This window comes from Ursus arctos, unplaced genomic scaffold (genome assembly GCF_023065955.2).
Source record: "Ursus arctos isolate Adak ecotype North America unplaced genomic scaffold, UrsArc2.0 scaffold_5, whole genome shotgun sequence".
NCBI classification, from domain to species: Eukaryota; Metazoa; Chordata; class Mammalia; order Carnivora; family Ursidae; genus Ursus; species Ursus arctos.
In genome coordinates this window covers 28634083-28649500 of record NW_026623067.1, presented here as the reverse complement: position 1 = coordinate 28649500, position 15418 = coordinate 28634083, and the positions used below count along the sequence as shown (strand labels likewise).

Genomic DNA, 15418 nt, shown 5'->3' with positions numbered 1-15418 from the left:
GCCTGCTCTCTCACTGCCTTCAGATCTCAAAATAAATGTCACCTTCTCCAGGAGGCCTTCCCAGATCACCCTATAGAAAATAACAACATCCCTACCCTCTCAATCCCTGGTTTTACTCTCTACCCTTCTTACCTGGGTTTACACCTCTCCAAAACATTTATTACCAATTGACATGTTATAAATATATATGCTAAAGTGTATTTATAAATGTTTTTGCCTGTTTTTTGTAACAAAAATGGAAGCTCCATGAAAGGTGGGGGTCTTTGTTTCCTGTTCTGTAGGGTACAGAACTGTGCTTGAAAAGTAGATGGAACTCAATAAATATTTATAAATCAGTGACTGGCATTCATAAAGAATCTCTTCAGTGGCTCTATTGATCTAGTTACTACACTTTGTACTCTGCACTAATTTGGAATTGAACTCATGATTTTTAAGAGTGGTATCAGAAAATGATTGTGGAATCACAGAAGTCCATTCTCTTAACTCTAAGACTCAGAAAGATAACATAGTCCAACTTCTTGTTCTATGGAGTCTGTCTTAAAGAGAAAAAATTTTGGACTAGGTCTGCACAACTAATAAGAGGCAGAAGCATTATTAAAGACTGGGTTCACGTCCCTCCAACCAGTGTTCTCCAATCAAACCCTGACCCAGCGGTGTTGCTTTTCCGCAGCAGTCCAATTCTTTCCAGTATTGTTTGAAAAATAATTTTTAATAAATATTACACACAGATAGAAATAAAGAAAAAACTGATTTTATCAATAAAAAAGTCACACCCATAAAACTTGAGGGTAAAAAAGAATATTTCTGAATACCTGAAACCTTATTTACAAAATTCCTAGTTTAAAACACAGCAACATCTTAGGACATTGAGAAATACAGATTTAAAATCCTGTAATTAACACTTACACTTTCAGAGATGGAAGAAACTCCAAGCAGGTGGGTTAGTGAGAAATAACATATAATAGAGCAAAATAGTTTAGAAAAATAAAATAAGTCAATGAAGATATTTCTTAACTCTGACGATGCCGGAGCTGTAGCAGAAGGAACAAATTCAGTTAAAACACAGGATAGGATTTATGATTTTTTTTTTTGAGAGAGAGTATAAGATGGGGGGGGAGCAGGGAAGGGCAGAGGGAGAAGGAGAGAGACAATCTTAAGCATACTCCTCACTCAGTGTGGAGCCCAATGTGGGGCTCAATCTCATGAGCCTGAGATCATGACCTGAGCTAAAGTCAAGAGTTGGGCACTTAACCGACTGCACCACCCAGGGGCCCTGGCATCTGACGTATGACTTTAACTCATAAAGAAGTTTGAGTTCCCTAAGAGGCAGTAGAGCATAGTGGGTACAATGTACTCCATTGTTTGGATCTGCACCTAACGTTCCCTCCTGGCAGGTATAAGAACTTAACGGAGTTATTTAACTTCTACAGGTCTCAAATTTTTGATCTGTAAAAACAGGACTGAGTAATAACTATGGCATATAATATTTATAGGAATCAAATTAGATCATAAATATAAATAATTAATGTACTATGTGGCATATATTTGAGAGTTCAAAATATTGTAGAATGGTATTAGTGCAATTTAACTAACTGCAATATAAAATAATTTCTGAAAGCTCTTAAACACAATGTTTGTGAAAAATAATCTAAAATTTACCAAAATCATGTTTGCAGTTATCATTTGCAGAGTTTGTCTAACATGTGGGATACTTCATAAAACATGTAAATTTTACATTTATCAGCCCTATCAATTCTCTATAGCACATGAACTGAAACTATGTCCCACATAATACTACAATGGTAAGCAGAAACAGCCCCGTCTGTTTTCCAAAACGATGCTAATTTCAGCACGTGAAAATATACCTCAAAACATTCCTTTTGCCATGAAGATTTAAGAAAGAAGACTATAACCCACCTTTTGATTGTCTGAAGGCCCAGAATGAGAGCAGAGTGAACAAGAAGGTCAGGGTGGGATCAGGGACATAGTACAGAGCCAAGCTGCCTACTGCTGAACCATCGCACCTGATACTAAGTTCCAAGGACCCATCGCTCTGCCACATATAAAGCCTTGGGACCCAGGTCACAACACACACCCACACCAGCAGTTCTTCTTTTTTTTTTTTTTTTTTTTTTAAGATTTATGTATTTATGCGTGTGTGTGTGAGAGAGAGAGAGAGGAAGGGCAGAGGGACAGGGAGAGAGAGAGAGAATCTCAAGCATCTCTGCACTGAGTATGGAACCCAATGTGGGGCTCGATCTCACGACCTCAGATCAGGATCTGAGCCAAAACCAAAAGTCAGTTGCTAAGCTGACTGAGCCACCCAGACACCCTGCCAACAGTTCCTTTTGAGCTCCACTATTGCCAGATGGATTCTGTAGTCTATACACCTTTTGACATGTCACATTTAACGCAGCTCCAACTCCTTCATACATTCACTTATTTTAATCTTAAGTCGAACCCTCACTGAATGTCTACCATGTGCCAGCCACTGGGCTAGATGCTGGAGAAATGCCCTCTGCCCTCACGGAGCTTACCTACCGATGTGGGAAATGGATAAGAAGAAAATGATAAGTGAACAACTCCTCGGATAAGAACTACAAAGAAGAGAAAAAATCAAATATTTCGTAATGTCATATGCTTTTTTACTTATAATGGATTTTAATTATGGTGCTAGTACTCTGAAACAGCATTATCTTCAACAAAGCCAGTCTTTTGAGGCAATCACAGAAACTGAGGTAGAATGATAAACAGCTACCAACTGACTCTAAGCATGACTATCAATTTATTCCTGCAATACAAAGTGTGAGAGAGAGAGAGAGAGAGAGTGTGTGTGTGTGTGTGTGTGTATTTTGGGAAGAAGTGGCAATAGGTGGGCAGGTAGGGGATGGGCAACCAAAAGAAAGAAGAAAAGAAAGAAGGGAAAGTAAGAAGAACTAAAACTCTTATATCAATTAAGAAGGTCATTTTGCTCAATCTTTCAGACTTCATATTTTCTAGACTGGTACCGCTGGCCTCTCTGAGTGATTATTTGAATATTAATATACAGATATTGCAAAGTTTACCATCATATATTTACCCCTTTCCTGTAGTTCAACTATTTAAAAATGTACCCTCTAGTTTTTGTTCTGGTAGAACATATTTTTAACATTTTATTTTCAGGGTTCAAAGATATACTTCTTCCTCCACAATTACATGTTCATGTATCGTTTTCACTGTATTTTTACCCAGTTACCTACCATGTAAGAAAGTAAGAGATTTAAAATAGAAGCACTGAACTGGCACAATATAAATACTTCCCTGACTTCAGTGCCATTTTTGAAATTGAAATTCTTGGGTCATTCCTTCCTGACTTAGATTAAACATCCACACTTTCTTTCTATCACTTCCAAAGTGCCAGGGGAAAAAACGCAGTAACCTTCTCTTAGAAAAGCTTTCTTTCCAAGATTGGGGTGCTCTCAAAAGAGTCACAGACTCTGAAATACAGTCATCTTTCCCACCTCCAATCAATGCTTCTAAACAATGAATATGAACATATACTTAAAAAAAATCGCATCTGGACACAACCCTTACCTGCATCTCTTGACAAAAGGAAGCCAATGGCCCAAAGAGAATCTGACACTGCTCGTCAGCAGTGTATGTCATCCCTGGCAACTTGGAGGGAACCATCACGGAATTGACACTGTGGGGGTTTGTCTGTAGCAAGCAGTTACTGGCCTTTGACCTGGCAATATGCAGATATGTGTAAAATTTTGAATTTCATGTAAAAACTTGTTATAATTAGCATAGCAACAGGAAACATTTTTATAATGTTAAAAATATGTTCTTACTTTTATTTATAAATTCTTCTACTGAATAGTCACAGAACTCATCCCCTATGAGACTCATTTACGTACAACTATGCAAGATAATCCTAATAATAGTAACATTCAAGGTAACAGAATGTTTTGTATTATAAAGATCTTTCCTAGGGATTAACTCAGCTAATCTACGTAACACGGTAAGGTGGTTATTACTTTACAGATTTATAAGGTGAAGAAGCTCAGACTTGAAGCATCACTTGCCCAAAAATAATGTGCAAAGGTAAGAAATCAATTATATTTGGGGACTGAGAGGATATACGGAAGGCTCTGTCAAGTGAGTATTCATAGTACAGATATTTTAGTACTTGACGTTGTAATACAACTTCTATTTACAAGGCGACGCTTAATTTTATCCTGCATCCGATTCTTGTGAAGGCAGCCGGACAAAATCACGCATGTTCCTTAGGAACTGCTCAAGGGTTACTGTTGCAGTGAGGTGGTAAGATCAGTGTTACACATTCTGCATACTGTTCTCTACACCATGGCAGAACGCAATGCATATAGCTCACACCAGAGTTACGATAAGGTAGAAAACATTATATTTTGGTGGATTTTAATATTCATTGAACAGAAAAAATAAGCTTGCCCATTTAAGTGGTATGGAGAACTGAATAAAATTTATCTGTATAGTGAACTTAGCTATCTAACTGCTCCTCTGTATCTTAGACTTGCGGATACTTGAAGCATCTCTCACTCACTCGCTACTTTGTGTATCACGTACTGTTCCAGCTGCTCCTTTATTACCAAAGGGATAAGTAAATAACAAGGGCTTTAAAATGAAAACTAGAACACAAGTAATATTTTTCATATCTTTTTCCATCCAGAGAGAAACTGCTCCCGCTGCTGAAAGTGGGAAAGGAGAGAATGAGGACTATTATAATGGTGACAACGACGTATTAATGAAAAAATTCAGAGTTTAGAAGTATCACAATGGAAGGGTGGAGCTTTTGTTAAAGAGATTCTTCGTGATAACAGATGTGCTCAGTGATGAGCAATGAGAACGTTTCCACTGGGAAATTGTGAAGAGGCAATTAAATACTGTGAGAGATAATTTTCCAACCTTCCAAATCATCTTGCGCATTCTTTTATAAGAAAATGTGGAAACTAAGAAGCAGATGGGTTAAATAATATGTTCCAATTCACACTATGAGTCAGTGGAAGAGCCATCATTGGAACCGACTGCCTTGATCCCTAATCTGGTGTCCTCTCCACTCTACCGTGCCACCTTCCCTGGTCGGTAGCGGAAGCAGGCACAGGTAAACATTGACAATACAACAAGAGTAAATGACCTCGGTACCTTAGAAATCTTTCCAAATCTTCCTTGCTACATCGGGACCATGACACATCACCAAGATTTTGTCCTTTAATCCATTCACCAGACATGATATGAAGACCATCAGCACATGATGGGTGGTCATTGTCATGATTAATGCCCATGCTGATTCAGAATATAATTAAAATAAAAAACTGCATTAGATAAATGTATTTTAACTTTTTATAATGCCAATAAAATAACAGATAAATATTTAAAATAATGGGAGACCAATTCAAGTTTAAAAGATCGAAACTAAAATTAGGTTTCAGATTGATTTATTTTTTAAAATTTTGTTATTTTGTTAAAGGTAAATATTTTTAGTTAGTAAAAAACATTTTCCCTATCAATCTGGTAAATAACATGTTTAGTCACCCCTATCAAAATGATCTGTAGATAAATTTTTCACAGAGTAGTATATATGAAACACAGAGAAATAGTTAATAGTTTTTATTCAACCATACAAGATTCTTGTTCTTGCCTGGAGATCCTTTATTCATACCTTCTACCAAATCTGAAACCACATTAAAACTATTATTTTCCCCATCTGCTTCATTAGACTATCTTCTTCCACTCATCATACAATACAAACTGTCCCTGGGAATGTCCCTTCCCATTCCTGGCCATCTTTATTTTTTCTAGCGAATCTTGAATCTGTTGCTTTAACTTGAAACTCTAAAAATCTGACTTATCTCCAAATGGATGTACTAGGAGAACGTTAAATTCAATATGTGGAAAAACTGCTCTCACTATTTTCTCTTTCAAACCTCTACTCACTCCTGTATTCTCTTTTTCTTTCACTCTCTTCTTTGTGCCTTTGCTGGCCACCCAGTCTGCCAAGTCAAGAGCCTTCAGGTCATGTTTCCCTTCTCTCAGATCATCCCCCAGGCTAGTTTATTTACTCCATGTGACAGGGCAATTCGTGCCAGTTTTACTTCCCAAATGTTTCTCTCATCTGTCACCTCCTTTTAATCCCTTTGTTACTTTTAAAAAGGATTATTAAGTATTTAGTCCCAACAATATTATGGCATTATTGGGTTCCGTGCCTCTAATCTTTACCAACGTTCTCCCTTTTTCTCCTACTCTGCCCCAGTAAAGTCTATTTAAAACACAATCCACTTCCATGCCTCAGCTTCCCCATGACCCATATGGCACTTGCCAGCTCTCTAACATGGTACAAAGTCTCTTTATATTCTTCCAAATCCTTTACTGCATCTTTTTTTCAGCAAATGATTTCTTGTGTCCCAAACAGTATGTTCTTTCTTTTTCTTTTACAATTAACTGTCCTTGAGCATTTTCTGTGTGTTACATACCATACAAAGGGGCTTATAGGCTTGAATTAAAAGACTCTATGAGGGGGCGCCTGGGTGGCACAGCGGTTAAGCGTCTGCCTTCGGCTCAGGGCGTGATCCCTGAGTTCTGGGATCGAGCCCCATGTCAGGCTCTTCCGCTATGAGCCTGCTTCTTCCTGTCCCACTCCCCCTGCTTGTGTTCCCTCTCTCGCTGGCTGTCTCTCTCTCTGTCGAATAAATAAATAAAATCTTAAAAAAAAAAAAAAGACTCTATGAGGTAGGGACTATTAAAACACATTTTTGCTGATGGGAAATAACTTTCCCAAGGGTCTACAGCTAGAGAGTGAAAAGTGGTGATTTCTGAAGTGAGGCGGCTGGCTCTAGAATCACGTGACTGACCGCAACACATGTGGCATCTACAAATTCCATTCCTTCTCCTGCCCTGTCCAAACTGCCTCTCCTTCAATGTCTTTGACTGGATACATTGTACTTAGTCTTCAAGAATACTGTCAATTACCTTCGTGAGGTTTTTTTTCACTCACTTCCATCTTACCTGTGTATACTCTGTCCTACCATCAGATTCTGCGAACAACATTGTTATAGCATTTTCTGCATTACATTATACATTTTAACTTCGGGTTAATGCTGCAACTTCTAGGAACTGACTCATCTCTCTAAGATCCTGGCATACTGGAATCATACTCTATAAACTGTACTTAAATGCTGAATCAAGTCACCATGTAGAATCACTTCCACTGCAGGAACACTTTCATATAATCCCTACTGAATTCTCATAGTGAAGGTTAACAGTGAAGACACAGGAAGAGGAAAGATTTGGTTTTGTAGAGGCTAAGTTTGAAATGATGGCAGGATAGTCAAGTGTTCCCTTTTCTCATTCTCTGTGATCTAGATAATAGTCTTTCATAATAAAAAAAGTGAACAGCTAAAATATCTACATTATATTTTAAAATGCTAATAAAAAATTGTTACAAAAGCTGCTAAGGGAAATCACAACTAGTCTACCTATGTATTCTCAAATCAAAATAAAAATTTTCATGATGATCAAATCACTTTTTCATTGAGATAAATTGAAACTTTGAATCAAAATTATTATATTTAATATGTTTTTGAAAGAAGAAAATGATATGGCTGGAATAAGTAATTTCTGAGTTAAAAATAATGAATAAGAAAATCACTATGCTTGCTAAACTTTTGAAGACTCCAAAAATTCTGGTCTAAATAAAACTAAAAACACTTGACTGAATATCATTTTTCATATTTTTGTGTTAGAAAAATTCAGTTCTATGTCAAACCATATTTTTCACTCCTAATTAATGTCTTCAAATAGGGTCCATATCAACACACATTAATAGGATGACCGACAGAGTAGGAAGATAAATGTTTTCCATACTTTGACAACAAAGAGGAAAAGTAAGAGATAATGTGGCGTACGTATGGACCAGTTTAGTTACTGGGAGGTACGGTGAAAGATGCTGAAGTTGAAAGATGTGAATTCTTTATCTCCCGTCCCCTTAATTCAGGGGACTAGAGACAAGTAAGTAATAATAAGGAAATAAATGTGCTTCAGTTTCCTCATTTACGAAATATACTTTCCTAACTGGTTGTTAGGAAAATTAAACAAGGATGATGTAAAATGCCTGTACAGTGCCCAGAATACAATAGGAACCCATAATGATTCTTTTTATGGGGGCAAGAAATAAGAGAAATCTTTTCATTCTAACTGGTCAAAAGGCACAAGAAGATAAACATCATTATGTGCAATTTGCTGTATTTGTGGAAGTTACTTTGGGGGAAGTTGTGGTCTTTAAGGAAAACCAAGCAAAGAATAACAGCAAGAATTTACTTTGCTTTGATCTTAAATTAAAATAAGTTATTGCAGGGGCGCCTGGGTGGCTCAGTCGGTTAAGCGTCTGTCTTCAGCTCAGGTCTTGATCCCAGGGCTCTCTGCTCAGCAGGAAGCCTGCTTCTCCCTCTCCCTCTGCCTGCCATTCTGTCTACCAGTGCTCGCTCTCTCTCTCTGTCAAATAAATAAATAAAATCCTTAAAAAAAAAAAGAAATTGCAAATAAGGCAGAATCTCACAAATTGAATAAAATGCCTTAACGCACTTCTAACGGTACGGTTCAGATGCAGTCCTTGCCAGGATCACTGTCTCACCTCCACGAGGGAGGAATTCTGGCTGCAGCACACGTTGCTGGGTGACCCTGTTTTATCAACAGCCACTTGCCCTATGGAACATGCTCAACTCTTCCATCTGTGTTGGTACAGTCTTTCAAATCGTACACAAATGCTATGACTTCTGAAAGGCAACTGGTCTTTTTCAGAAACAATAAAACTTCTTAAATAATATGTCCATTTGAGAGGAGAGGTTTCGTTTCCAAGATTTAGCAATTTGGACATTGTCCCAAAGTGGTGTAATGTGATTTTCCAAATTGGGAAGATTACAACTTCTCATCCAGATGATCATTTTCCTTTTGGGATCCTGATTCTCATGTAAGAAATTAGCTATAGCCATGGAGAGATCTGATGATTCAAGCATTGTTTACTATTAGTTCAATTTTCCTAAAGCTATTTAACTTGTAACAGAAAAGATCATCATTAAATTGGGATGGGCTTTTTTTTTTTTTTAAACCACACATCTGGAACTATAAGGAAACATTACTTAGTTCTGATTTGAAATAAAACAAACTGTGAACCTTTATCTGCACCAGTCACTGTATTAATCATTTACAGTGATGATATCACTTAATCCTCACAATAGCCCCATAATGTTTCCATTATCATGACTTCTATTCTATACATGAGGAATGTGCAGAGGTTAATGGTGGAGTTGGGACTCAGAGCCAGGCAATCTGATGGTCAAGCAGAGAGATCTCTAAACAACCAAACTATAGTGGATCAAAACTCTCCATTTATGCATATGATTTTTTTTTCGTTTCCTGAATAATTTTAAATGTCTGCTCTCTCTTAGCAGACATACACTTCCACATATACAGTTCTAAAACCAAGTCACATGCATTGTATGGAAAACATTCTTGAAGTAAGACATTAGCAACACCTCTCCTCATACTGTGCAACAGAGCTACATTTTAATAATCTCAGTTTAAATTCATTTTGACAAAGAGCCTTGGGCAAATAAACTCTCCACTAACATTGTACATGGTTGTCAAGTCAACTGAAAAAATATTTTTATCTTATAAAACTTCTCAACTTGTTTAAAAGTCACTGCCAGGAAGTTTTGTGATATCCTGCGGAAAGCTGGAGAAACATTTGGATTTTGAAGATGGTCCCTTTTGATGTTTAAAGAGTTAGAGAAGAGAACATTTATGAATTCACTCACATATTTTGCATAATTCAGAAAGGATCAGATTTGTAAACAGTAGTTCTTTAGAAGAGTAAACTTTTTTGTACTAAATATATTAAATATTTTGTCATGATGTATTATTTCCCACTAAAAGCCATATATGATACGGAAAATTTTATTTTAAAAAAAGAAACAAACTGTCACAATGTCTAAGTAGAAGTGCATTATATTTCCATGAAATGGCAATTTCATACAATTCTGTGGCTGTATCTGCTGTGATGTAAGTTCACTGCTCATGGGGAAAAAATCAAAATAAGTTTATTACTTTTCAGAATTTAAATAATTTTAATCATTTAAATTTCGGTATTCATAAAACAATTAAATATGTACCTCTATTGGAAGTCAAAAGGCAAGGTAAAGCAAGCTAGCAATGGTGTCAAAAAAAAAAAAAAAAATAGAGGTACCAAAAGAGGGATTCGTTTTGTCTTTGCTATACATTATAAGACAGGTTTATCTAGAAACTGAACAAACACTTGTTGAGAATACAGTGTATGCTGGATGCTATACTTAGCTGGGGTCATAAAAATTAGTAAGATCCAGTTCTTACCCTCAAGGAGTTTATCATCTACTGGGATTTGGGCACACTATCCTTTGCTCTTAGAAAGTGAACACATGCCTGGATCCTGTTAGTTCTGTATTCCTTAAAGCTCTCCCACCTATCCTGCCCTTTCCACAACTAGTTATATCAACCAAGACAAGTGCTAATTCTCACTTCTGGACTCTTGTAATGCTTGTCTGACTGGCCTCGTGTCTGTTAACTCTTTGTTTATTAAGCCACGCTTTAATTACTTTAGCTTGTTATGAATACATTAATACAAAAAACTAGCTTCCTACGCAAAAAAAAAAAATTTTTTTTTTTTTTTGAGAGAGAGTGAGAGAGTGGGGGGAGGGCAGAGTAGAGGGAGAGGGAAAGAGAGAATCTTGAGGAGACTCTCTGCTAAGTGCTGAGCACGAGCAGGGGCTCAATCTCATGACCCTGAGATCATGACCCTAGCTGAAACCAAGAGTTGGATGCCAAAACAACTGAACCACCCAGGCACCACCCTGCCATGCAAAATATTTTAATATTCTTTGGCAAGCAGTGGTACTGAAAATGTGAATAATGAACCATGTGCATCAAAATCCTAGGGCATGCTGGTGTTGGGTTAGTTAAAATGCAGAGTCCTGGGTCCTGCCACAGTGGACTGAAAGAGACTATCTAGAGATAAGGCCTAAGAAACTATACTTTAACTTATTTTCTAGATGATGCTTACTCAAAATTGTAAGAAGCCATGATCTATAGGACAAAAACTCAAGCTTTTATCTTATTTTTCAAGAGATCCATAAACTGACTTCAACCTAATTTTCACTGGAACAGTTAATTCTGCCCTGTCCTTTTGTACAATCCCTTCTTATCAGAATGCTTTTCCCAGATTATCCATATTTACAAATGCAACTCAAATTTTAAGACTTTCTTCATGTATAAAGGACTCTTCAGTAAATTCTAGAATATATTTCCCATGATTGTTAACTTTGGTAGCTTTCAAATATATGACAGGTATACATATCAGAACTACCTTCTAATTTTGGCAAATTTTAAGCAAAACATATAAGCTCTCACCATCTAGAATTTAAGGGTTTGGACAACAAGAATTCTTTACATTAAATAAATGTCTACAGACTTACCAACTGATAGAGAATCATAGAAGCAACTAAATATTTTGTAAATTTGACTGCGAGTTGAAACTAACGTGGCCTCTTCCTGACTTAGAGAAATTATAAGTCTGAAAAGTCTGTAGATGATGTGCTCAAGAAAGGTCCCTTGCCTGACTCTGGACCACACATTTGCCAAGATATATTAGAGAAATGCAAACAGAAAGCCAATTCTTATAAGACCATTCATTAGCTGGGTGATTTTTTCCCCTCTTCCACCTACTCACTCTGACATCCAAACCTACATTTGGAGAGAATCTGTTGTGGGAACGCTGCCACATCTATACTGGCTGAAGTCCCATTATGATTATTAACTTGGACAAACTACTTATTACTCTAACTGGTATCATTGTCTACATAAAGTATCAAATACAAAAGCTGTGTTAGTGGTCTACAAGGGTCTCCATAATAAGTTCACTTCCTGCCAATCCAGTAAGAGTTCTGAAGGATATGAAATCAACACCTTGAATGAACAGAGACATATATGGCCAATGGAAGTTGAAGATCTCCTTTTTACATCACAGCATTCATAAAAATAAATACACAACTACTAATTATTATTATTATTCATTCACTCTGTATTATGTGTCAACCACAATGCCATGCAATTAAAGCATGAACAATCTAACAATGAACCTTGAAAGAAAAACTTAACCCAATTGTAGGGATGAAGAAAATTAGTACAGACACATTGACTTGCCTCAGGTTTATTCAGTGAGTAGCTGGCATGACAAGAATTCAAGCCCAAATCTATTGCTCTAATATGTTTTCCCTAGCACCTGCCCACTGAGTAGTTTCCAACCTTAACCAAGGCACGTATACTACAGGAAGATACTTGTGACTTCTGCTATAGGGAATCCTAAAGGGTACAATGTGGTAAAACGGTACAATATAGTTACATGTGGCCATTAACAATTTTAGTAAGTCAAGGAACATTAATTAAAGAATAATTAAATTTGAACATTTTAAGGAGCAATGGATTTCTAGGGGTAAGTTAGGGTATATTTATTTTTTGACTATTACGGCAATTTGTTATTAGCTACTATATTCCCATCCTAATAGTCCTAGATTATGATGTAATGCCTTTATCTTCATTTCTCTTTACTTTTTACTATTTGTCTACTAATCCTTTAGAATATATCCTCTCTTTTATGGTAGATGCACATCAACGTAGAATGAAAAGCAAAATTTTTACTCCCTTCTGCAAGGTACTCTTACGGCAAGCTGAGAGAGATTAGCCACATTTAGGTTTGACAGGGCATCTCCTGGGGCATATGCTAGCTTCTTATTGAATTAGCAGCATTTTGGATTAAATAATCTAAATAGCTAAAAGTGCGGGATTTGGCCCTTCCAAGTCCACAACTTCAGGACTTACATGAAATAGTTGGATAGGCCTGTACCCAGACTTCAAGGCAGACTCATCGTAACTGATATATCATGTTAAACTATTGCATTTCCACATAGTTAATTTTATATAGGAATACAAAATATCATCAAATACCAAAAATATTTTCCATCTTTATCTATATATACACATACATATAGTTATAAAACTACACATTTTTTTTTTCTCTCAGTTAAAACAATTGTATTCCTTGACCCCAGCTAATTCCTCTTTTCTACTTCTGGAACTCAACTATCATCTACTTTGAATTTCAAGAGAACTGCGCAAGAGATGAGTATTTGTACAACAAATGCTTACTCATTCAAACACACGTTTGAGTGCCTACAATGTACAGTGCACTCAACATTATGCTGTGGCAGAAAAAATGTATTAGACAGTAAGTCTACTTTCATAGAGACTGCTGTTCAGTAGGATATGTGTGTAGGGGTTTGTAAATATAGGTATGAATCAGTATATATTAGAAATTAAGTGGTAGTTACAATAAACAGTACAAAGGAGCAGAAAAGGAAATATATTTCCAGCCAGACTTGTAGGTCTAACTTCAGAAAAGTGATAGCATTGGTCTTGGCCATTAACAGATAAGTAAAATTGCAACAGATATAAATCAGTGAGACTGGGAGTTGAAATAAGGAAAGAGCATTAAGAAAGACAAAATTTGAAAATTATGGATTGTTTGCATTCATGAAATAGAGAAGTGGATTATACAGTGAGAAAGGCAGACTGGGATCACTACAAAATTCATGAATCTAAGGCTAGGGAAGTTCACTTATTAGGAGGTAAAGGGCAATAAAGATTTCTGAATTAATGTGTGAGACAGATCCAAAAGGTAAAGTGCTATGGTGTAAAGACCGAGGAAGCAGGTACTGCAATAGTCCAAGCCTAAAGAATGACAGAAGTAACAGACAGATGGGATAGCTCTTTCACTTGAAAAACAGGTAAAATTTGGCAACTGATTATGAGAGGAATTAAGGGGAGAAAGAGTTAGAGATGATTCAGATGTCTCAACTGAAGAACTAACAATAGTTCTGATGCCAGTAACAGAAATGCAGCTGTCTGAATAGGCAGGTTTATAACCTGGTCCTACACTTGGTTCTATTCCAGGCACAATTTCCAGCAGAGTATGTAAGCAAATGTCATTGATTTCAAAGGCTTGTTAGTCCACAAGACATCTGCATTCTTGGTACTCTGGCAATACTTAAAACTTTAGCAGGTGCCCCAAGTATTTATGGCCTTCAAGGAGCTAACTTTGCATATTTATTGCCTCATTATCCTCTCAGTTGTGAAGAAACTCCTGAATTGCCAACTTAGTGGAAAAGCTGTGGCTCCACGCCAAAGTGCGGCAATATATATAGTAGTCTTTCCCCTGGTTTAACAAGTAAAGCAAAACCCAAAACACATAAGCATATTTTGGCCATATCAAAAAATGTTCTGTGTTTTTATAATGACATGATTTATAATTTCCCCTAACTCATGTAATTTTATCCACTCAACAGCTCTGCAAAGTAGGCAATCTAATTACCATTGAAAGTCTTAATCAGTAAATAAATTACATATGCTTAATGCACTTGCTGTTAACTTATAAAATCCAGAACTCTGCTGGAGCTTTTTTCATTTTCTTGACACTGTTACAAGTGTAAGTTATCATAAATGTGCTAAAATCAAATTACGAAACGGGGTCATATGCCAATCTCAAGACAAACTGTTTTTGTTTATGACCCCTGGATTATTTCAAAATATAACATACCTTGAAAGGGCATCTTCTACGTATAGGAAAAGAAAACACTGAGCCATCAGATGCTAATCGCCAAAAAAAATAAGTATTGTTTTATTAATGTAAAACAGTGACCATTTTGAAGTCTTTAGGATTATTTTTATTGGCTGCATATTTTTTAAGTATTTTTAAGTAGCCCAACTTTAGCTACTCAGAAAAAGGTGAGATGTTCAACTATTCTAGTAAGCAGAGAAACACAAATACAAATTAAATTAGAATTTAAAACCTGGCAAAAGGAGCTGAAACTGTGGGCACAAGCAGTCCTCTAAATTTGGAAAACTATTGCCACATGGCCTCCAAAAATAGTGTACTGCTTTATACTCCTCTCAAAAATGTATAAGAATATCTGTTTCCCCACACATTTCAACGCTTTACACTTATACTGTTATCAAAATATCATTTAACAGCTCTTCATTGAGCACAGACAAAGGGTGTTAGACAATGTTAAATAACAACAGCCACAAAAGAGAACAGAAAGAAAAAACCAAAACAAGACACAGCCCCAGTCCTTAGGAACCACAATCTAATTAGACACTGAGAGATCAAATAATGACACAAATAATGTAAACCTACAACATGGAAAACATTAGGAATGAAAACTACAGAGAGCCTCTAAGAACATATGTTAAGAGATTTAACCTGGCCATAGAATACTTTTGTGAAGAAATGATCTGAGAGAAGAGTAAGAGAAAATGGGAA

The 15418-nt window shown here is 36.4% G+C and overlaps 1 protein-coding gene across 2 annotated transcripts in view; it reads right to left on the bottom strand.

Annotated features, from left to right (window-relative positions):
* The window catches only part of ADAMTS19 (ADAM metallopeptidase with thrombospondin type 1 motif 19), a 224024-nt gene that overhangs the window by 97096 nt on the left and 111510 nt on the right, over positions 1-15418 (bottom strand). For both annotated transcript variants that reach the window (XM_044387367.3, XM_057307094.1), the window contains 2 exons: positions 5161-5301; positions 3574-3724 (listed from right to left, as the gene is read on the bottom strand). In XM_044387367.3, coding sequence (XP_044243302.1) covers positions 3574-3724; positions 5161-5301 — 292 coding nt within the window. The remainder of the gene's footprint in view (positions 1-3573; positions 3725-5160; positions 5302-15418) is intronic.